At 40.1% G+C, this 24,182-nt stretch overlaps 3 protein-coding genes across 6 annotated transcripts in view; all 3 read right to left on the bottom strand.

Moving 5' to 3' along the window:
* Positions 1-24,182, bottom strand: part of LOC134219475 (uncharacterized) — a 407,421-nt gene that overhangs the window by 229,752 nt on the left and 153,487 nt on the right. The window lies entirely within an intron of this gene.
* On the bottom strand, positions 16,010-16,834 carry LOC134221462 (uncharacterized protein K02A2.6-like). The gene has a single exon (XM_062700652.1). It carries the CDS (start codon positions 16,832-16,834, stop codon positions 16,010-16,012), a length of 825 nt encoding a protein of 274 aa, XP_062556636.1.
* LOC134221463 (uncharacterized protein K02A2.6-like) lies at positions 18,248-23,241 on the bottom strand. The gene is made up of 2 exons (XM_062700653.1): positions 22,199-23,241; positions 18,248-18,326 (listed from the first exon to the last, which is right to left on the bottom strand). Exons 1-2 carry the CDS (start codon positions 23,239-23,241, stop codon positions 18,248-18,250), a joined length of 1,122 nt encoding a protein of 373 aa, XP_062556637.1.

The following is a 24,182-nucleotide window of genomic DNA, read 5'->3' on the forward strand; positions in this document are numbered from 1 at the left end:
GGTTATGTAGTAAGCGTGATAAGAAAAATTTGTAAAATCTAAAATTTTGAAAACAACAAGATCTTGTTCAGTGGCGCAGCCAAAATTTTTGATAATATGAAGTCTGGTTTAAGTTTAAATTTGTTTCGAAATTCCGCGGAATTCCGTTAAATTTCGTTAGAAGCTAGTTTTTTCTAGCGAAATTTTTGCAATTTTTTGAAACGAAACGAAATCAAGAAATCAGATTTCTCCATGCTCAAATTCCGCGAAATTCCGCGGAATTTCGTTTCGAACCACCTGAAACGAAATTTTTCGAAATACCGCATATGCTTAAGGAAGTTGTTTCGGAATTTATGGATTTTTCAAATAAGCTGATTAAGCATTTCGTACAAAAGAACTTTAGGGTGCATCCATATAGAATGCAAAGTTGAGTAATGAATGGAAGCTAAAAATTGAGGATATTTACGAAATTGAAATTAAAACCACATAGTCCGAACAGATAAATGTGGGATGATGAAAATGGTTACGTTATTTAAGGATTCTCGGACCTTTCGTGGGGTCCAAAGTCCAGTCTGATGCAATTCATGAAATCATTATGAAATTCAGAACTCGGATTGACTATAAATACCGTGCGCTTTTCCAAGCTCGGGGTCAGTCCTAAAGTTTCAGCAGCACCTTTATTGGAATTCGGCGCTTTCTAGGTTTCCCTAGCCGGCCTACCGAACACTCCATTTGAAACAGGTTTGCCCCTTAGACACCTCGACACTCGTGTCCAGTGCACGAATCGAGATCTAAGTTTAAATTAACTAACTTCTTGAAAAAGATAAAAGTGAACAGTTAAATAGTCCGTCAAGGTAAAATCGAGATCGGTGTTAGAGTCTCTAGATAAGTATAAAAAAAAGTGTTAGGATATTGTCAGGCGGGAAACAGTGCGAAAGTAGAAGAAAAGTATAATTGTACGTGTATTAAATGCAATAATTGTAATAAATATGTGCTACAAAGTAAAAGTAAAGTGTAATTGTACGAACAAGTGTTACAAGAGTAGAGGGATTATGATTGTAGGTCTGACGACCTGATCTCAAGAGCGTTTTGGATGGCCTTCGGTGTGCTGGATTACAGCAAGATTGGTATAACATATCTTCACATAGATCTAAGGATTTGTTGGGAAGAGTTTTAATAGATGCTATAAACTTTTGCTAGGCCTTACGACCTTCACTTCAGAACGATTCGCGAATTCTAGAATATCACTTGAGGACAATCCATTTTTTTCCACAAAAATAATGTGATATTTTTGAACTGAAAATAATGACTTGAGCTTAGTTTGAAACACGCATCACGATTCTACATTCTATATTTACAGGATCATGAACTTGTAACATTCAACACATTAAATTCGTCTTAGCAATACTTCAACTTTCCTCCATGATAATCCAGAGCCAAGTAATTTGAACTTTCAACTGGGGCACGTGAATATTCTCCCTCAAATTTGTTTGTTTACACCATAATTGTTCTTAAAAATCATTTTTCGCCAATTTTAATAAATCCCAGGGAAACTTCCGATTCCGAAAGAATTCTTGGTGGGATTTTTGAGACATTCCATCGTAAATTCCTTCGAAAATCCCTTCAGGGATTCATCTGGAAGTTACTTAAGGGATTCTTTTAGAAACGCCTTCGGAAATTCGTTTAGCAATTCTCTCAGAAATTCCTTTAGAAGTACTTTTTGAAAATCCGCTCGGGTTCTCCTTCGGAAAATCCTACAAAAAATTCATATGAATATTTCTCCAGAAATACTTTCAGGAGCTCCCCCAACAGTTCTAAATAATGTTCAAAAAATCCACCAGTAGTGACTGACATTTCGTAGTGACATCGGAACATTTCCGTCTTTAAAATAGAACGTTTCCCGGGATTGTCCCCATGTAGGGTTGATATTCAAGAAAGGCCCAACATATTAGCACTAAACAGCCAAGTAATCAGCTTAATAATTTGAAATGTTCTGAAAAATGAGAAGTCCATAATATTAAACTGATTCTATATTGAAATTTTGAATAAAGTTCAATAAATAAAATGCGAAAATGGTAGTATCAGCGTTGGAAACAGTTACTGTCAAAAATATGTATAGCAACTGTCACCTACTAAAGACCTATGGCAAGTGTGGAAAACTTTATAGGGCACTGTGCCGATGATTCTCGCTGTGCACGCGTTTATGCCGTGTCGTGTAATAATATGCACGGAATCACATTTTTTTTAGTAGTATCAACCAACTATGAGAGAGCTAGGAAGGCCATTGTTACATTCATTTTGGGATTATGTTGTGATTGTCCTTAATAACGACCTGAGCCGACAGGTCTTTAGTAGGTAGAGGAGACTGGGTAGACTTTCTTCCCTTTTCTCATTTTCCCTTTTTTTCATGTATCGCAACCAAAAATAAATAAATTTACGCGATTTTTGCATAGATTTCCCGAGAAACATATAATTTTACTTCACTTATGTGTTGTTATTATTGATACACAATCGATCGAAATCGATAAAATTTTAGAACATTCGGAGGAAATTGATCCTTTTCCATAAATAAGAAGTTGAAAGATGCTTTCTGTTTTTTTTTTTTTTGAATATTATGCCTTCAAAAGTTTTGTTACGGAATTCGTCTGCGCATGCATTCTTGGAATGTGGGGAAACTTGATCCCCTTTTTATGAATTTTTTTGAGCTAACTCTTCACCAAAATTGTCAAAATTTACAAAAAATAAACACCAGAAGAAACCTAAATTTTTGCATAGGTGCCTGATGAGGGATCAAGTGTCCTATTATTGAGTCAACAAATTAAAATCTAAATATCATTTTATATATTCAGGGCATTGTGCTGTGAAAACATTATTGAATTCGATCATTGCTAAGAGAAGCTATTTAAGTTCTGCGTTGCTACTAAAAAGTTCTCTAGAAGGGTCCAAAACACACAAAATGTTCTGGACAATTCGTAAGATTGAAATGAGTCTATTCATAATGATTTGTCTAGAGATCAATATGAAAAAATACGCTAGAACAAAACTATTGTTGTTTTCTGTAAAAGAGGAGGGGACTAAGTCTCCTCACCTTCACCTACAATTCTTATTTACAATTTTAACAGCAAGAAACCATCCGTCCACAATACAATAAGCTTATTTAGGTTTTAATGACTATAGCATTATGCTTAGATATCAATACAATATTCAAAACAAATGAGAGAATAATAGAACCAAATCTCATTTAATTAGGACCGTAACCGATTAGTTTGTCGCTTTTTATATCTTCTTATCCACTGTGTAGCAGATATACCAACAGGACTCATTAATTTATAAAAGGAAGATCTATAAGTTAAGCTTTTGAAGCTTCCTCAATACAATGTGATCTCGCCAAAGTTTAGTGTGCAATTGTGCATATAGTGTAATATGGGGCATAATTTTCAACTCGAAAAACTGTTGGTCGCTAATTGTTTATGAGCCGTACGGTACAAACTGTTTGCAATAGGCCAATTAGCCGTTCTTCTCCTTACACGAGCTGCCTGAAGACGACCGTATCGATGGATGAGTACCGTATAAACAGATTCACCTTGAGAATCATTACGTCAGTGGAAATTTCCGAACTGACCGATTAACCAAGTGATCGTTTCACACCCCATACCAATTGAGTGAAAAAGAAAAGCCGATTGAATGTAGATTGGTATAATTTATAATAAGATGAAAACAAGCTGATTACAGTTCAAATTGGTAAAGAATAAGGCAGAATGAAAACAGGATAAGTGGAGAAATTAATTATGTACGGCTAAAATTTTTGATTGAGCCTGTAGAAAAAACATCAATCTTGGCACTATAATTATAATAATTATTCGAAAAGTTAAAGTGAGAAACAAAATTAGGGCAAAGAGAGCATGTGGTAATTATTGCAATTTTGCTGTTTTAAACGCTGTTCCTCTAATCTAAATAAATGTAGCGGATATAATATTAGCAGGAAATACGTACCGTCGTCGTCGGGCGATATAAGTTTGTTAAATGTGATTTCAATTACTCAACGGATGTACATCCTATGTTATGTATGAATGCATCAACTGCGCCCGGATTCTTTCATAGGAGCCTCTATGCTAATATTACTTCATATTACTGGATTTCTACCGGCTCCCTATCTACGTGTATATGACTGGCAGATGTGGAAGTAGCAAATACATGTGTTGCATGAAGTAGAAGTTTATCACAGTTGATAAAATAGCATCAAAGAAAAGAAATTTTTTAAATAAATTTAATCATAATGTGCATCTTTAACCGATGATCGATGATTTTCGTTTCGTTAGGGTTTTCATATCAACTGGATAACCTAGCGAAACAAGCAAATCAGAAAAAAAAAATCTCAGTTACGGACCCAATTATAACAGAGAAATACACAATTCGGTATCACAAGATACCGCCATTCAGTTTCGGATGCGGGGCAATCTTTCCCCAAGCGTCAAAATCCCCACAAATTTACGCCAGACCGTACACTTTCTTCTCGATACGCTGATCATCTCAATCGGCATTTATTCATTGTTCGATTTCTTCACACCGATATTGTGCGAACCAACGGGTGATCAATTTTGCTCGGTCGTCTCGTCGCCTCGCTCCCCAATCCGCAATATCAGCTCCCCATTAGCTACGTGCGATCAGCAGCAATTTTCCAATAACGTTTCGAAAACAAGCAAATTACCCCGATCCAGTGCACTTGATGACACGTACCTACGTGTGCACACGCTCGTTTTGGTGGTTCTTGCAGCAAGCCACAATTGAATCATTACGAATCAAATTGAGGTGATTTAGTCAGATGGGATCACTTGAAATGGCTGATTCATGGTCACCTATTGCAATTTTCGGAATGTCTATGCAAAAAAAAAACTGGGTAAGGAAATAATTTCTACTGAATGGTCGTTTTGTGAGATATTGAAAGATGTGAAACCGTGCCACAGTGATTGCTTGATGACTCATTTTTAGATGTACTGCTTAGCCACATCTTCTGGGATGTATGAATCTGTGTGTTGGCGAATAGGCCCTATCGCAGAGAGGTCAATTTGGGGTGCACGCGGCATAATCATTCTTGATACCAGTCGTGCAGAGGGAAGCAGACGCGAAGTCCTTCCGAGGACATATGGCGTGGTAAGGCCACCTGGAAAGCCGGCAATGCGCTGGCACGATACCATGACGGTGTTCTTCTAAAAAAGCGAGTCACGATGTTCGATGCTGCAAGGACACGAAGCTAACATCGAGGGTGTGTTGTGCACTGGTCCCCCTTTGAAGCATTACTTTCTGGTTGTACCGAAGAGATGATGGGTTTGGCGGCAATGGAAACGGTTTAGCGGGTCGGGGATGTAGTCCTGCCTCCCTCGTTTGCTGTTGGAGGTGGTCCCTAACCCCGCACTTCCTGGACAACCCAGGATGTCTGTTGAGCAGATTCCCCCTCCATTGCTTAGGAAGAAAAAAAAACGCATGTTACGGAACTGGCCATATTGGCGTATTACTAAAGGATTCTCGATCTACAGCCAGCATTGGACGGTATATTAGTTCTAGTTTGTGAGGAAACGTCACATAAAATGACAAGCAGAAGAAAAATGCATTTTTAACATACCCTCTGACAACCCGGAACATGTCCGGTGCCCAAGGACCAATCTGAGATTTTGGATAAAACAGAATATTTGAAGAGCTCCCGAGTGCGAGGGTCTCCTTTTTATCAAAATCAGATTATTTATTTGAATTTCGACAAAATTTTGCCTATCTGGACCTTTTTGTTCAACCCCTGTACATTATTTGAAAGCGTTTGGAACGGGAGGTCTACGCTTTTATCCTTTCCCCTTGATTCCAAGCTTGAGCAATTTTATGGATTCCTGAAGTCGCTTAGTATATAGTAAAGGTATGCGATAACACATTTTTCCTTGACGAAATGAAACGTAATTTGGAATTTGATATGAAACGAAACGAAACATAAATTACTTCCGTGGTTTCGAAACGATACGAAATTGGCTGAGCTGGGAGCAATAACCACGCTTTTCAATCAGCCTGTAGTCCATTATTACATCTTCTCGGATAGTCTTAGTTCTATCGATGCATGCAGCCAGTTAAGCATGGATTTCACTTTCTTACAAACATAAGAGAGCAGATGCGTGATTTGATCGAAAGATCATTCAAGATTACTTTTGTTTGGGTCCCATCCCATTACCTAATCCAGATGCGCCGGGAGTCGGTGGGACAGGTAGGACATGTCCTACGCATGAATTTTCCTGGGTGGGACAGTCAAAGCATTGTCCTACCCATGATTGTGGTAAGAACATATGAAGTCATTGGATGGCAAGAATTTGTGTGTTAGCAGAAGGTGATTTTAAAGTTAATCAGAGTCCAAACAATAATGAGAGATGTTTTTGGGATCCTAAAGCAATAGACTACTGATTGTTGTTTAGGACTTCAGGCACTTTTGAATCCCTAAAGCGCTCAAAGATGTCTAGGTTTTACAGAGATGAAATGGTCGGGGTTCAGCCAAAACGCACCAAGCGCCAACGAAAAATTACCGATTTTTCTGCTCAAACTTTCGTTTAGCAGATTTAATTGAACGCAAATCGTATCGGATATCCCTCAACCCCATAACTGAGGATATCCTACTGCAAATGTACGTTTGAAGTGATATGAAACTATTCCCGTTGTCCTTTTACGAACAAAATATCACAAGTCAGTCGAAAAGCCGCTTGGTGCGGTTTGGCTGAACCCCGACCAAATAGAAGTTGATGAAATCTGCAAATTCGGTTATGATAAAGCACGATTGAATGGATTATTAGAAGCCTACGGAAAAGTCCTCTTCAAACCTCAAAAGATCTATTGAAATCTGAGGAACCAGAAACATACCGAAGACCGCTCTTAAAGGGTTCTGATCTCCGAAAACAGATTCTTTGACAATCATGCGATTTTTTATTGATTTATTTGGATCGCTAGATTCTGGAGGTAATATGAAATCCTAAAAGTTAGAAATAATTGATTGAAACCATTGATTTTTTCTTAATTTCTGATGCTTTTTCTGAAAGCTTGTAAATATATTCGATAGTCGATAATGGAAAAACAATATTTCTCCTGAAAATTGAAGAAATTTTCTCAAATTGTATAAGAGCATGAGTGCAAGAGCTTTTAAAGTTCTGATTATTTTTAGAATTGATTTTATTGCAAGTATAACTTTTTCATATTGAAATGGATTTCATATCAATATGGTACAGCTATGCTTTCACAGGCGGTATAGGTAAAATTTGCAACGATTTCTCAATACCAAAACTGTCGCCCAAATCGAAGACATGCTCGGTGGTCTAGTGGCTATCGTTACTGCCTATGAGCAGGAGATCATGGGTTCGATCACAGGATTGCCCTTTCCTTTCATGTATGCCTTTGTTCTTTGTGTGTTTCACGTTCTACCAAAACGATTCCTACCGTTACAGCTTTCACACTAACAGTTCCAAAACCTCTCGTGGCACCTATGGGAGGACGTAGAGTTCTCTGCTCCTTTATTAATTATAGGTGTCCCAACTAACCATTCTTTTCCCTCCAGCATTCATAAGAACGTGGCCAGGACAGCTCTTGACTGTTGAAGAGTGCCCTGCTTCTAATGATTAGTCCACAATTATTATTTATTTTAGTAACACAATAGTCTTGTAACACCTGCGAATCGCTTAATGCAACTGTTAATACCAGAACTGTTGCCCAAATCGGCATTTCATATTTGTCCTACCCACGACTCGGAACGTGGATGCGCCTCTAACCTAATCTATGGAAATGAGAAGGCGGACTCGCTAGCAAAGGTGGATGGCAAAGGAAGGTAAAGTTTATGATAGACAACTTTCGAACAACGAGTCCGTCAGAGTACTGTTCAAAATTGGCAAATGAATTGGTCACACAATAAACTTGGACAGGGGCCATTCTCCATAGTTCCTAAAGTTTCTGCGCGAGCGTGGTTCAGAGGTGAGAACTTAAGCCGAGGCTTCATTCGCACGATGTCGAGGCTTATGTCCAATCACTGTTAACTAAACGCACATTTCTATAGAATAAACCTGGTCGATAGCAGGCGTATAGCCGGTTACGACGACATCGATCACGTAATTTGGTATTGCACGGAAAATAACGCCTCCAGAGATCAACTATTGGATACCCTTATGGCCCGAGGTGACCCAAGCAGCACACTTGTCATAGTAGAGTTTCTGTGACTCATTTATGATAAAATCGTGTCACATAAAAGTTGCAGCAACCAAATCAGTCAGAACTGTGCTGCTAGGGGAACAACCCTACAGGGAAGTAAGAGGTGTTTTGAGGGATCATGATGTGGTTTATATGCAGGGCATCTATGCCTTTCTTTGCTCGTCGGACATAAAAAGCTAATACCCCTATTTTCTTTCTTTCTCATTTTTTTTTTCTTCTCTTTGTCTTATTGTTTCGTGTAAAATAATGCTATGTCCATCCGGAATATGCTCCCTGACGAACCGAAAAATATGAACCATAATACGAACCATAACCATGACGCTACGCCACACCAGTCACAACGTCAAATACCCGGATGTCCTGAATAAAGTAATTCCCGAGTGTTTCTTTTGTATTTGTAGTGAAAAACGGCTACTCAGTCTCAATTTAGTAAAACAAGTATGTTAATGACCCAACGTTTCAACACGGGGATTGTGTCTTCTGTAGTACTAGTTTATTTGTGGACGCAGTAGCGCCCGTGGAAAGTGTTTTTTTTTTCAATATAAACTGTTCGCATTAAAAAAAATCAAAATTTTCAACATCTGTTGTCTGTGATTTTTTTCATCAAATGCTGTGTCTGGTTGTATAAGGTTGTCACTGGTTTTGTTTTCTGCATCTGATAGTAAAAAAGAATTGAAGTGCCAAATATTTTATTTTTTTGTGAGAATTTCCCCGCGTGCTGCGTCTGGTTGCCTAGTCACCGGACAGACAAACAGGGCTATTATATTTATATATATATATATATATATATATATATATATATATATATATATATATATATATATATATAATAATGATGATGATGATGATGGATGTAATGTTTTCAACATAACCGCAAGTGGACGTAGGACTTGTATAAGCGTAACGTATTTACATTTAACTTTTAACTTTTGGATCTACGGAGTTTGATCTATAGTATTGATATTGGAAAAGACGACTTCCATGCTGTGTAGAATTATAAATTTCTTCATTCAAAACTTTTGGAAACAAAACTAACAATTAAATACATAATTAGAATTGCTTTGTTTTTAACTATTGAGACCCTATTTACTCAAGCAAATGTAGGGCTTTTATAGATTTCTGATAGTATTTAAAGTATAAAAATTCTATTAATAAAATTTTCAGGCTTGGGCAAAATGTGCTATTTTAGGGGAACTGTCCCGTTTTCCAAACAAAGAAATACAGCACCAATTTTGTTGCTTCTTTTTGCTAACACGCATGCTTACTGGTGAAATAAATCACAAAATAAGAAACAAGTAAAGGAGCAGTAACCCTACTAAAGTAGAGGAAGTACTTAGAGGAAGTCTACTTTGGCTCCAAACTCCGAGTCTAATTCAAGTTTAATATTATAATTTCTCAGAAAATGAAAACAAAAGTATAAAATAATGTTTATTTAAATATTCTTCTATTTTTTGCGGACTTTTTGAAACATTTACATGTAATACGGAGAAATTTTCTAATCTAAAATGGATATTAACACTATTGCTGATTATGCATCTTTAATTGCTATTTTTTGCTAATTTTTTCCGAAAAAGTCGTTTTCCCTAACAGGTCGTTTGGCCGAATAGGTCATCAGCCCAAAAATGCCGTTTGGCCGATATGGTCGTTCGACAGAATGGGTCATTTGTTAAAAAATATCGTTTAGGCCAACAGATCATACGGCCAAATGTCAATAACTGAATGGGTAATTAAGTCCACAATTTCCATCCGTTTGGCCTAATGACATTTATACTAAAGACACACTGGTGGTACAAGGACGGTGGTATACCACGGTTATGCACCATAGTACACATTGTACCATGGTTTTCCACGTTGTACCAGCATGGTACAAGGTGACACACCTGTGGTACAACTTGTACCATGGTACGAATAACAACATGTGTGTGATTAGTATGACGTTGAAAAGGTCTTTTGTCAAACGACTGTTGAACGAAATTTCGTAACCTCTCTACTTTTAAGTCGATACTGGCATTTAAACAAAAAGTTATATGGCAATAAATCCCATTAAGTCGAATTGAACGTTTATCCGAAACTGTTATCAGGTCAAAAATGATTTGACCAAAAATGTATTTTTACCGAAAACTACATACAGCCGAAATGGACATTCAGCCGAACCGGTAATTTGGTCGTAAAAAATCGTTTAACCGAATAGATCATTTGACCGAAAATGCCGTTTGGTAGGAATGGTAATTTGGCCCGAAAATGTCCTTTCTGCAAAACAACCCTTCTGGCCGAACGGCATTTTCTGTCGGATAAACGGCGTTTTTTTGGAAAAATGATCAATTCAGCCAAACGACACTTTTCAAATAAGGTTGCAGAAAGGACATTTAAGGACCAAATGGCTCTTTCTGCCAAATGCCATGTTTTACTGAACGGCATTTTTAGTCAAATGATGATGATGTCAAACGTCAAACGACTTTTTCCCCCGAACGGTATTTTCAGCCAAATGACATTCAGCATTCGGCCAAACTACATTTTCGGTCAAACCAATTTTGATCTGATAACAGTTTCCGTGAATCGTTTTGCTAAATGGTACCTGGTTAGATGTCTTTTGGCCTAAAGTCCAGTATCGACTTCGAAATAGAGAGGCCACGGAGTTTTGTTCAATAGTCAATTGACAAAAAGACCATTTCGCCAAAGAAGTGGCCATTTCTGACCATATTTCCCGTTCAGTACGAGGTTCAGTCACTGAAATTTGGTCGCATGACCCCGTTGGACCAAATAAAATTTTTGGCCAAATGGCCCATTCTGTCAAAAAACTATTTCTGCTAAATTGGCATTTTTAGGCAACGATGGTTTCGGCCAGACGACCTGTTAGGGCAAACGGCTTTTTCGGCCAAATTATCAGCTTGGCCGCCTGTCACCTTCGGTCTTGTTGGAATGGAATGGAACTTACCAAGAATTTTTAATCGAACATAGAAAAAAAAATTCTGAAGAAATCCAAAAACAATACTCCGACTCCGAGCATTTTTCCGATGTTTTAAAGTTGGCTATGCCAACTAGCCGTTTAATTATGAAAAAGCGAAAAAAAGAAATCACTATAATAAAGGATGAAAAACTAACCGTCTTGATTAATTTAAACTGGGGAAGTCAACGTTAAAGCATCTCTTTCACTAGTCACAATTTTCTGTGTGAATTTTAAAGAATACTTAACAGAGACTCAATAGGAATTTTCCGTGAATATTCTGAATATATTTTCCTGTAGAAATTTTCAACAACCTCCCGTAAAAACTCTGAAGAGATTCTCATGTAAATCTCAAACTATTTTCCTTGGTAATTCCAAAGAGTTCTCGAAACTTGAAAGTAGTTTCCGTGGAAAATCTGAAAATAATTTTTAAATTATAATCTGGAAAAATTTGAAGAATTTCTGGGGGAGTTAATCAATTTTTTGAGGGCAAATTCAAAAGATTTTCCCGTTATTGTCGTGGAAATATCCAAAATGACCAATTCAGCCGAACGCAGGGCTGGTAGCGACCGAAGCCACTCAAAATAGTGACTTTAGTGACCAAAGCTGACGAAAAAAGGGACCAAATAGTGACTTTTAGTTACAGAAAAAGTGACCAAATAGTGACTTCCAATTTCAATTGCAGGTTCGATGAGACGAAATCAAGCCGTTTTTGGGTCGAAGGAGAATATTTTTTTTGTAATTTGTGGCGGAAAACATCTTAAGATTTTCATCTTAAGATTTCACTCGCCACTCTTTTCTCTTAAAACGAGCTCAGAAGAAAAATGAAAATCGTACTCGGTAACTTTTATTTACTCAGTGACTAAGTAAAATTATTGCCCCCTCTTTAAACCCCACGGAAATTTTACTCAATATCAGTAAAAATCAGGACAACTTAAAACTATGAGTAGTCTGCAAGCAAATCAAATTTTTACGCCACTGGAAGTGATCGAAATTTGGTTATCAATCTTAACACCTGTTTTTCTTTCCTTAAAACCATTTTTCGGCGAATATCTGCGTGAATGAGCATTCTCTTCTCGTGAAAATAAGTGAAAATTACGATCATTGGATTAGCTGCCTACTTAAGAAAGATGCAGAGAACTCTAACAATTTGTCATAGGTGCCACGGATGTTTTTGGAATTTTTAGTGCGACAGGAACAACAGTAGGATCGTTTCGGCAGAAAACGATACAAAAATTATGTAGATTCATGTACAACGAGCTTGGGATTGAACGCTAGACCTTTTGCTTGTAATGAGGACCATGCTCTCTGAATTTTTAAATATTTTTACTCCAAAATACGCAGATTTTCCGAATTGAGGTGCGTATTTATGAGCGATTTTTACTATGGAATTCGACAGCGCATGCAATCTTCAAAATTGGGGAGACTTGATCGCCTTTCTATGATATCTACTCAATAAATATTTGTTTAGAGCAAACCCTTCATTACATCTGTCAAAATCTACAAAAAAGCCGCTTGAGAACAAATTATATTTTCTTGAATTTTTTAGACAAATGTTTATATGGATGCCTAATGAGAGATTTTTAATGTTTTATGGTATTGCCCGGGAAGGATGCTTGCACACAAAGAATAACCTTAACACCGCAAGGTTGGTATGATGCTGACAATGGCCGTAAGATTGAATCATACCGTTTGACAGATAAGATAAGGATTATGAAATTTCGTAACCGTTATTTATTTTATCAGTATTTGAACGACATTGATGTCATTGATTGATTGTTATCATCCCCTTGCCTATTGTAAATTTCTTCAAAATGACTTCTCTTCGATGTCTTCTGTACCGGACGCTAACTATCTGTATCGACGCTAACTAAAATTCAAAACAAGTCGCTAACATCGGATGAATCAATAATTGAATCATTTGTTTTTGAATGAATTGGCACCGAATCTTTCGATTCCTTCGATACTGATCGATAGTTTTTGTCAAAACGCAACACCATGGGGCACTTCCAGTGTGAAAACTGTATGCAGTTTTCCATAATTGCTTTTTAAAGTGCCTGGACATATGCGGTTACTCAAACAAACGAAAAACTTTTTCATATATTCCTGAACAATTTTTTTCGTATTTTTTGCCAGAATACGTATTTTTGGACAAGGATTCAGAATATATAAAAATCTCATTTTGGCCAAAAATGTTACATATGCAGTTTCTCAAACAAACGGTTCTTTTTAAGAATGAGGCTCTTCTAAGGGCATCTTAACCATTGATACAAAATTTATGATTAAATCATCGATTTGGACCGATATAAACAATTTGAGCTTACTCAGTGTTCCAAACTTTTTGCTCTATAGCAGTTTTCGGGTCTATTTTATTAGTAGGGGAAGGTGGTCGGTTGTCGGCACCCCGACATAGCTTATGACAGAAGACAGTTCCGAACCTTCTGACAAGTATCATGTTTGGGTAATATCAGTATGATGTTTTTGTGCCCAATTCCAAAAAACTGTCGCATCTGTTTCGTTTTTTAAATTAATACCATATTAATTATATATTATATATATACGAACTTAATATTTTTTAGACAAGTAAAAACCCACTCAAAAGTTGGAATTTAAATCCTATTTATAAAGTGAATGAATCCTAATTTGTGATACAATAATAAATGTCACCGAATTACGTGTTGAAAAAGATTTTTTTAAATGGTTTCTAAATTCGGTTGTCGGTACCCAAATACGGTCGGTTATTGGCATCCCTTTTAGTAATTGAAATATCATCAGTGATGGCGTCGTATGAAACGCGGGTAGCTTGTTGTTAGTTTAACCTTGTTGCTGGTTGAAAAATTGATATTTATAGACTAACATGTGGAAAGGTCCATAGTCCGTAACATTCAAAATGAGTTCTTTCCGATTTTTCGTCTACATACAAAGATACATACGTAGACAAAGCACCAGAAAAAAATTTTTTTAGCTGTTACGCACTTTCTAAATTCTGGTCTATATTTCTAGACCAACATTTGAGGGTTGGAAATGGTCGATTTTGGCGTTACGTAATTAATGCATCTTTCCTCATGTGCTATAGAAACAAAATTATGAGCAAAAAACCCTGATTAGACCCCCTAGCACGTTAGATTCTCGCGTGTTAGATTCTTACGCGTTAGATTCACAACAAAACAAGTTAGTGTTTTTAAGCGTACTTTGTGTTTAACAAAAATAGTATTTTGGCCACAAATTCTGAGTCCATAGTCCGATCTGCAAATAGCAATAGCAAACAACTGGACAGGATTTCGCGTCGAATGAAACTGGTTGCGAGTAAACAGGTCAATGCTTAGTTCCAAAAAGTGTGTTTACCAGTTTCTTACACATGCACACACATAACAGACACCACCTCAATTCGTAGAACTGAGTCGATTGGTACATAATACTATAAATCTACGGGGCTCCTATACAAAGTTCTAACTAAATTAAATCAATTCCATAACTAATCTTGATATTTTCAGCCATAAGACCAAAAAAAAAGCGTTCATGAATTCGTGAACTAACGAGTTCACGGTGTTTTTTTTTTCGGGAACAATAGTCACGGATTCGGGAATACATACACGTTTTCTGGAACGTTCTGGAAAACGTGACTGGTGTTCCCGAAACCATGAATTAAATCACGATGTATTCTTGCTGGTTACGAATTCGGGAACACTTTTTTTGCATGTGCAATGTAAATGTGCACTGCATATGTATCCGTTTTTAATGTTTTTTAGGGAGCCGACAATCGACCGCTACCCAAGCAACACCTCTTGTTGCTCAGTGAGTAACAACCACTGTGGTGTGACTTACTAAAGGTCTGACTTATGCACAACGCGTCGTATTTGGAACTCCTTTGTGACACAAAAAGCGCAAGAGGAGCCTATTTGCAACACGTTGGTGCTGCAATGAAAATAAAAACACAAAAACCAACCGGGAATCGAACCATGGACCTTGAGATTTGCAAACTTCTACTATAGCCACCACACCAACAATTCTATTTGGAGATTCTGCACTACATAGTGACAAGTGCACTACATAAACAACAAAGTCATTTGTTACTTCATTGTACCTTATACGGAACATGCAGGGGACTGTCAAAAATAAAATACTGCTCAGCTGAGCTCAAAGTGTTTTGCAACATATCAGAAACATTGTCGTAACAGCAATGAACCGAAGTGTTATTAATTCTGCAACTTATCTGTTTTGTTTCTGATATGAAACACTTCGAATTTTAAACCACCCAAGAAATCAGATGGGCAGAAAATTGCGACGCCACTTAAACGGAAATGAAACATTGTGTTCTTCTGAAACTGGGTAGTGGCTTTAATGTGACTCGATGTATTGCCAGTGTCCTCAATGCAATTTATAAGGAACAAACACCTATTTGAAAGATGTTGCGCGTGCTGCTTGGGTATCAACGATAATGGTCTACGACTTGTAACCTTTGCTGCTGCTGGAGGGATGGCAAACAGCAGTACCAACTTCGTACGTAAGAATATCCGCAAACACACCTGGCAACATCCGAGTGGATTCACTTGCTCACAGATAGACCACGTGCTGATCGACGGACGACATTTCTCGGATGTTATAGATGTAACGTCCTTCAGAGGTCTGAACATTGACTCGGATCGTTACCTTGTAGTTGCAAAACTTCGGGCGCGACTTTCCAGCGTCACGAATCCACGAAACAACAGAACGATGCGTTTCAATAACCAAAGCTTGTCAGTGGAAGGAGTTGCTGAACAGTATCACCAGAAGCTGGACGAGCGGGTAGGAGATGCCACCGGATCTGGCGACGTCTACAGATTGTGGGAAAATATCAACGAAGCTGTAACTACAACAAGCCAGAAAGTGTTAGGCACTGCACACGTTGTACGTCACACTTCCTTTTTTTTCGATTATCTTTCCAGCTGCCCAGTATCGTTTATTGCGTATATGAATTTCTGCGTATACTTCATCACCGGCAGCAAACATCCTTTCTTTGGCTCCATGAGATCTATTAAATTGGTAATTTTGCTGGTGATTAACCTGTAACGACTTGGGTTGTTGTTTTTTTAGATGGTCCAAATTCATTTTGATTTTTCTTCCAAGCATCGCTTCGGCAGGTGATTTTGAATCTTCAATATATTTGTTTGGAGTGTATCTGTACGTGAACAGAAACGTTTGAAGTGCCTCTTCAATTGCATCACATTCCATTTTTGTTAACGCCCTTTTCAATGTATCGACGAACCGCTCGGCTTGTCCGTTCGACTGAGGATGAAATGGTGGAATTTTAATATGTTCTATTCCATTCTTTTCACAAAACTTTGCGAAGGAATTTGAATCAAACTGTGTCCCGTTGTCAGTCACGATAACATCTGGTAATCCAAACCTTGCTATGGTTTCGAGAAGCTTGTTTATAGTGACGGATGATGTCATGGAGTTCGTGCAATATATTTCTGGCCACTTGGTGAGAGCGTCGACGATAACCAGAAAAAAATTGCCCTTGTATGGCCCGGCATAGTCCTCATGGATACGAGACCATGGCTGTGTAGGAATTGGCCAAGATGAAAGTGTTGTCTTTGTGGGACACTTGGCTACTGCTGCACAACGGGAGCATCGTCGAACGTAATCTTCAATGTCCGCATCGATGTTTGGCCAAAATACGTAGCTGCGTGCTATAGCTTTCATTCGCTCCATCCCAGGATGTCCAGCATGTAGCTGCTTTAGAACTGGTGTACGAAGAACATCTGGAATGACCACTCTATCCGATAACATGACACAATCCCCTGAACTGTATAACGATTCTTGTCGTGCACGATACGGTTTCACATCAGGTGCCATATTGGTTTTGACCATCCAGTTCTGATTTGTTGAAGTACATTCAGAAGTGTTTTATCTTCCTTAGTAGCAGCTACAACCATTTCGTGTGTGATTGGAAGCGAAGAAAGTGATTCGGTTTGGATTATTCTAATGCTGGTCTCCATTCGAGTACTTGCGATAACATATTCCTCTTCAGGTTTAGCATGCTGATTTATGAGTCTTGATAGGAAGTCGGCGTATCCAAAGCTTTCCGTTGATTTGAATTCGATTTTGAAATTATACAACAACATAGTTAGCGCCCACCGTTGTAGCCGATTAGCGGTGTGAACCGGAATTCCTTTCTTCGATCCGAAAATGGAAACCAAAGGCTTATGATCTGTCTGCAATGTAAATGGACGTCCAAACAACATTCGATGAAATTTGGTAACGGCAAAAATTAGCGCCAATGCTTCTTTCTCGCCTTGACTGTATCCTTTCTCTGCTTGAGTCATGGTTCTGGAAACGTGACAAACCGCCTTAATTGTGCCGTCTGGAAAACGATGTAGCAGAACCGCTCCAACTCCACTCATGGAAGCATCAGCGGCAACAATAATCTCGAGCCTTGGGTCATAGTGTGTGAGTAACAGGTTTGACTGCAAAATCCGTTTGAATTGGTTGAAAGATTGTTGACAAGCCGGAGACCAGTACCACCTGACGTCTTTCTTCAGTAATGCATCCATCGGTTCACGTAGTTTATGCATACCACGCACAAATTTGCTATAATAATTCACCGCACCCAAAAATGATCGTAAGGTAGTGATATCATGCGGTGCCGGCATCTCACTAATAGCTCGAACCTTCTCTGGATCTGGACGTATACCTTGAGAATCAACGATTAACCCCAGATACTTAATTTCACTCATGAAGAAATTGCTTTTCTCAATTTTGAGAGTAAAACCATATTCGCGAATACGTGCAGACACTCTAAATGAATCATGTGTTCTTCCACTGAATCACTTGCCACGATGATGTCATCTAAATAGCCACTTACTCCGTCCAAACCAGCGATCATGTTGTCTACAATTTCTTGAAAAGCACCTGGAGCTGTCTTGACACCAGGAGAAAGTCGTGTAAATTCAAAAAGTCCCTTGTGAGTATTGATTGTGAGCAGCTTTCGTGAATCTTGATCAATCTCGACCTGTAAATAGGCGTCTGATAGGTCAATTTGACTGAACACCTTCTTGTTGGCCAGCTTGGCAAAGATGTCTTGAGGTAGAGGTAACGGATGCTGATGAGGCTCCAATGCAGAATTTAATCCTGTTGAGTAGTCGGCACATATTCTGACACGTCCATTTGGTTTTTGTCACAGCTACTATCGGAGCAGCCCACTCTGAATACGATACAGGTATGATAATTCCGAGTTTTTGAAGACGATCCAATTCTACTTCAATCTTGCTTGCAGATGCATAAGGAACTGGTCGTTTCAGACGGAATATGGGTTTGATACCAGGTTTGACTGTAAACGACACCTTTTTCTTTTTGCAAAGTCCAAGTTCATCACTAAAAATTGCGTCATATTTATGTTGAAGTTCTTGAATAAGACCCTCCGTCCGAGGAAATTTTTGTAGTTGTACAGTGTTACACACAGCATTTATTGGAACGTCCCATAGCTTGAACAGTTCAATCCATTCAATCCCAAAAAGAGACAATTCCGGTACTGTTGTCACAAAACATCTTCCTTTTTTTATTGTTCCATTTAAAGAAACGCTGCACTCTAATTCACGAATAAGTCCAACCTCTTCGCCACTAGCATTAACTGCATCAATGGATGGTTCTTTTGCTACAGGTGAACCTAGTTGAACGTAAACATCTTCAGGAATGATTATTATTATTTATTCAGACTAAGGCCGAAGTGGCCTGTGCGGTATATAAGAGTCTTCTCCATTCGGCTCGGTCCATGGCTACACGTCGCCAACCACGCAGTCTACGGAGGGTCCGCAAGTCATCTTCCACCTGATCGATCCACCTTGCCCGCTGCGCACCTCGCCTTCTTGTGCCCGTCGGATCGTTGTCGAGAACCATTTTCACCGGGTTACTGTCCGACATTCTGGCTACGTGCCCGGCCCATCGCAGTCGTCCGATTTTCGCGGTGTGAACGATGGATGGTTCTCCCAACAGCTGATGCAATTCGTGGTTCATTCGCCTCCTCCACGTACCGTCCGCCATCTGCACCCCACCATAGATGGTACGTAGCACTTTCCTTTCGAAAACTCCAAGTGCGCGTTGGTCCTCCACGAGCATCGTCCAGGTCTCGTGTCCGTAGAGGACTACCGGTCTAATTAGCGTTTTGTAGATTGTCAGTTTGGTACGGCGGCGAACTCTATTCGATCGGAGCGTCTTGCGGAGTCCAAAGTACGTACGATTTCCAGCCACTATGCGTCTCCGAATTTCTCTGCTGGTGTCATTTTCGGCAGTCACCAGTGAGCCCAAGTACACAAATTCTTCTACAACCTCGATTTCGTCACCACCGATGCAAACTCGCGGTGGGTGGCTCACATTGTCTTCTCTTGAACCTCTTCCTATCATGTACTTCGTCTTCGACGTGTTGATGACTAGTCCGATCCGCTTAGCTTCCCTCTTCAGTCTGATGTAGGCTTCCTCCATCTTCTCAAAGTTACGTGCCATAATATCTATGTCGTCGGCGAAACCAAATAGCTGGACGGACTTATTGAAAATTGTACCACTCGTGTTAATCCCTGCTCTTCGTATTACACCTTCCAAAGCGACGTTGAATAGCAAACACGATAGACCATCACCTTGCCGTAACCCTCTGCGGGTTTCGAAGGGACTCGAGAATGCCCCTGAAACACGAACTACGCACATCACCCGATCCATCGTCGCTTTGATCAACCGTGTCAGTTTATCCGGAAAACCGTGTTCGTGCATTAGCTGCCATAGCTGGTCCCGATCGATTGTATCATATGCGGCTTTGAAGTCGATGAATAGATGATGTGTGGGCACGTTGTATTCGCGGCATTTCTGCAGTACTTGGCGAATGGCAAACACCTGGTCCGTGGTGGAGCGTTCGCCCATAAAACCCGCCTGGTACTGCCCCACGAACTCCCTTGCAGTTGGTGCTAGTCGACGGCATAAAATTTGGGAGAGTACCTTGTAGGCGGCGTTCAGCAATGTGATTGCGCGGTAGTTGCTACAATCCAGCTTATCGCCCTTTTGTAGATGGGACACGACACCTTCCATCCACTCCTGCGGCAAAACTTCCTCCTCCCAAATCTTGGTAATGACCCAGTGCAGCGCTCTAGCCAGTGCCTCACCACCGTGTTTAAATAGCTCTCCTGGTAGTTGGTCAACCCCAGGGGTTTGTTGTTCTTGAGCCGGCCAATCTCCTCCTGGATTTCCTGGAGATCCGGAGCCGGTAGAATTATGTCCTGCGCGCGTTCTCCCAGGTCCATCACCATACCGCCATCTTCGTCTGCCACATCGCCATTCAGGTGTTCTTCGTAGTGCTGCCGCCACCTTTGGATCACCTCACGCTCGTTCGTAAGAAGGTTCCCGTTTATGTCCTTACACATATCGGGCTGTGGCACGTGGCCCTTACGTGAACGGTTTAACTTCTCATAGAACTTTCGTGTGTTATTAGCGCGGTACAGTTGCTCCGTTTCTTCACGGTCTCGATCTTCCTGCTGGCGCTTTTTCCTCCGGAAAATCGAGTTTTGTCTGTTCCGCGCCTGTTTATATCGTGCCTCGTTCGCCCTCGTGCGGTGTTGCAGCAATCTCGCCCATGCTGCATTCTTCTCTTCCACTAACTGCTCACATTCGCCGTCATACCAGTCGTTTCTCTGATCCGGGGGCACCGTGCCAAGTGCAGCGGTTGCGGTGCTACCAATGGCGGATCGAATATCTCTCCAGCCATCTTCAAGAGACGCTGCGCCTAGCTGCTCTTCCGTTGGAAGTGCCACTTCCAGCTGCTGCGCGTATTCTTGGGCTAGTCTACCGTCTTGTAGCCGCCCAATGTTAAGCCGCGGCGTCCGACTTCGGCGCGTGTTGTACACCGTCGAGAGTTTTGAGCGCAGGCATACTGCAACGAGGTAGTGGTCGGATTCAATATTCGCACTGCGGTAAGTGCGGACGTTCGTGATGTCGGAGAAGAATTTACCGTCGATTAGAACGTGGTCGATTTGGTTTTCCGTTTCTTGGTTAGGTGATCTCCATGTGGCCTTGTGGATATTTTTGCGGGGAAAGAAGGTGCTTCGGACTACCATTCCGCGGGAGGCTGCGAAGTTTATGCATCGTTGGCCGTTGTCATTGGATACGGTGTGCAGACTATCCGGTCCGATGACCGGTCTATACATTTCCTCCCTTCCTACCTGTGCGTTCATGTCACCGATGACGATTTTAACGTCCCGCAGTGGGCATCCATCGTATGTCTGCTCCAGCTGTGCGTAGAACGCTTCTTTCTCGTCGTCGGGTCTCCCTTCGTGTGGGCAGTGCACGTTGATGATGCTATAGTTGAAGAAACGGCCTTTAATCCTCAGCTTGCACATCCTTGCGTTGATTGGCTGCCACCCAATCACGCGTTGGCGCATCTTACCCAGCACTATGAAGCCGGTTCCCAGCTCGTTGGTGGTGCCACAGCTTTGGTAGAAGGTAGCCGCTCGATGCCCGCTTTTCCACACTTTCTGTCCTGTCCAGCAAATCTCCTGCAGCGCCACGACGTCGAAGTTGCGGGGATGTAATTCATCGTAGATCATCCTGTCGCAACCTGCGAAACCTAGCGACTTGCAATTCCATGTTCCAAGCTTCCAATCGTGATCCTGTATTCGTCGCCCAGGTCTTTGCCGATTATATCGAGTCGCATTATCTCTTATATTGTTCGTAATGATTGGTTTTCTAGGCGGCTTATTGGGCCTGCGCAAACCTCCTGTCTCGTCGGAGGGCCGTCGTGTCAGGGCTGTTTAGCGTCCCACCTAACACCAGGACTTGGGCTTGTGCGCTTTGAGCGGCACACGGTCGCTTTGGTGGAGCCTACTTGCGGATACATGCAGCTTTTTATAGAGGTTTAACAGGGCCCACTGTCAAACCCCACCACATCCTAGGCAAGCCCCACAACTCGCAGATGGCCTGGGGAGGGATCGTCAAGCCCTTGGACATAGTCCCTGCTGCCCTGCTGGAATGATGGTGATGTCTAAAGCACAGTCGAGCTGAAGTTTAATTGGTACTCCGTTGATCTCCACTGTGACATACTTCCGTCTATCCGATAGTTTTACTTGATTGACAGTGAACACCCCCTGTGCTTGAAACTTTTGCTTGAATCGTTTATCTTTCTGCTTTTTGATCGGCTTCTCAAAACAGGCGCAATAACCTTCTTTATGACCAATCTTCTTACACGTGTGACATTCATGATTGACAAAGAAACAGTACTTCGAGTAGTGCATTTCTCCACATCTCCAACATGGTGATCTCGGAACGTCATTAGGTTCATCGCTGGAAGTGAATCTTGATGGATTTGTACGAGTTATGGCACATACTGCTTGCTCCGTGCTGCTATGCTTCTCTACCATTGCTGTGTCGCGTTTTAGATTGATCAGTCGCTGGCATTCATCTGCTAACCTATGTACCGTCATATCATCATCAGGCTTATTGCTTTCAATTCTGGACAGGAGAGTGGTGCGAATGTCTGCATCCCGGTGTGATTTGAGGCCGCACACGTACATAAGGCATTTGAGCTGATCTGGCGTCACTTCATTAAGCTTGAATTCTTCACATTTTTGATTAACGATTCCTGCGTAAGTGTAAAAATCATCACTGGAATTCTTTGACAGCTGTAGACACTGATATCTTGCGTTGAACACTGAAATCTGTCGTCCGAAAATGGTCTTCAGAATTGATACGGTTTGATCGAAATTTTGATCTTTGGGCTTCTTCGGAAGGATATAGCTAATGTACTTTTGATGTGCCACCGTACCAATGTTCCGAAGCAAAAGTCTAACTTTTGCGGCTTCATCCAGGTTTTTTGCATCTTCATGGAACAAGTCTTCATCCCTTGAGAACCACGCTGCAAATGTTACGCCGTTCTCAGGATCGTACATGAACTCTGTGATTCCACTGGACAGATACTCGATAATAAACTCCTGATTGTTGTTCCTCTGGGTCGAAAACGTGGATTGTTGGCTTGACGAACTTCCATTGTCTTGACCAGCGGATGTTTGATTTTCCATCAGTTTATCGAGAATCCGTTGTTGATTCTGAAGAATATCCAGAAGCGATTTTTGAAACTCTGGATTCATCTTGAAATTAAAAATCTTTGAGTTTCCGTAATCCTCGTCGCCAAAACTGTTATATATGGGACAGTCAGAGATCTGGACAAATAACGTCTTGATTGGACTGAGGTGAAAACAAGAATGCTTTTTATTTTTAGTGTCAAAGTAACATAGATTGCTATGATGTTCTGGCCTTAAGTTTGGCCTGCTAACAATTTGTATCGTCCTTATTGCAATTTTTGTTTTTAAAAGTGCAAAATTTTTTGCGTTTTGTGGAAAATTATCAATTGTTTATGAAAATTTTGCATTATTTTGGAAAATTTTATATTTGCTCATAACCTGATTTCTTTATTGCCATTTTCCTATTTTTTTATGGAAAATTTCTCATTGGTGGTGTGGGGTTAATATTAGCTTCACCAAAAAGATATAATTTTTTACTTTATCGACCTGTCACAATTTTCAACAAAAACATAAAATAGATTCTTCATAGTTCTTTTACATTTTTTAAAATTTATTTGTTTTAATCGGAAGTCGAACCTGTAGACGTGATGATATCATCTTCGTCTATATACATAAAAATGAATTTCTGTTTGTCTGAGCCTTATAGACTCCGAAACTACTGAACCGAAAGGCGGGAAAATTTGTGTGCAGAGGTTTTTGGGGCCGGGGAAGGTTCTTAAGATGGTTCGAGAGGGAGGGCTCCCATACAAATGAAATATAAATTTCTGCATAACTCGAGAACTAAGCAGAGAATAAATCAATTTTAGACGAAACGAAGTTCGTCGGGTCTGCTAGTATGCTATAAATTTGCCCCCATATAAAACTTAACCCCCAACCGACAATGCAGTGTTGGATGTAAGTAGCTAAATTGTTTTCACATTCTATTCCTTGTCATTTTTATTCAAATACTAGCGAAAGAAACCCAGCTTTGCCCGGGTGTTGCAAATGTCACAATGAACTATTTACAG

This window comes from Armigeres subalbatus, chromosome 3, assembly GCF_024139115.2.
Source record: "Armigeres subalbatus isolate Guangzhou_Male chromosome 3, GZ_Asu_2, whole genome shotgun sequence".
Classification (NCBI taxonomy): Eukaryota; Metazoa; Arthropoda; class Insecta; order Diptera; family Culicidae; genus Armigeres; species Armigeres subalbatus.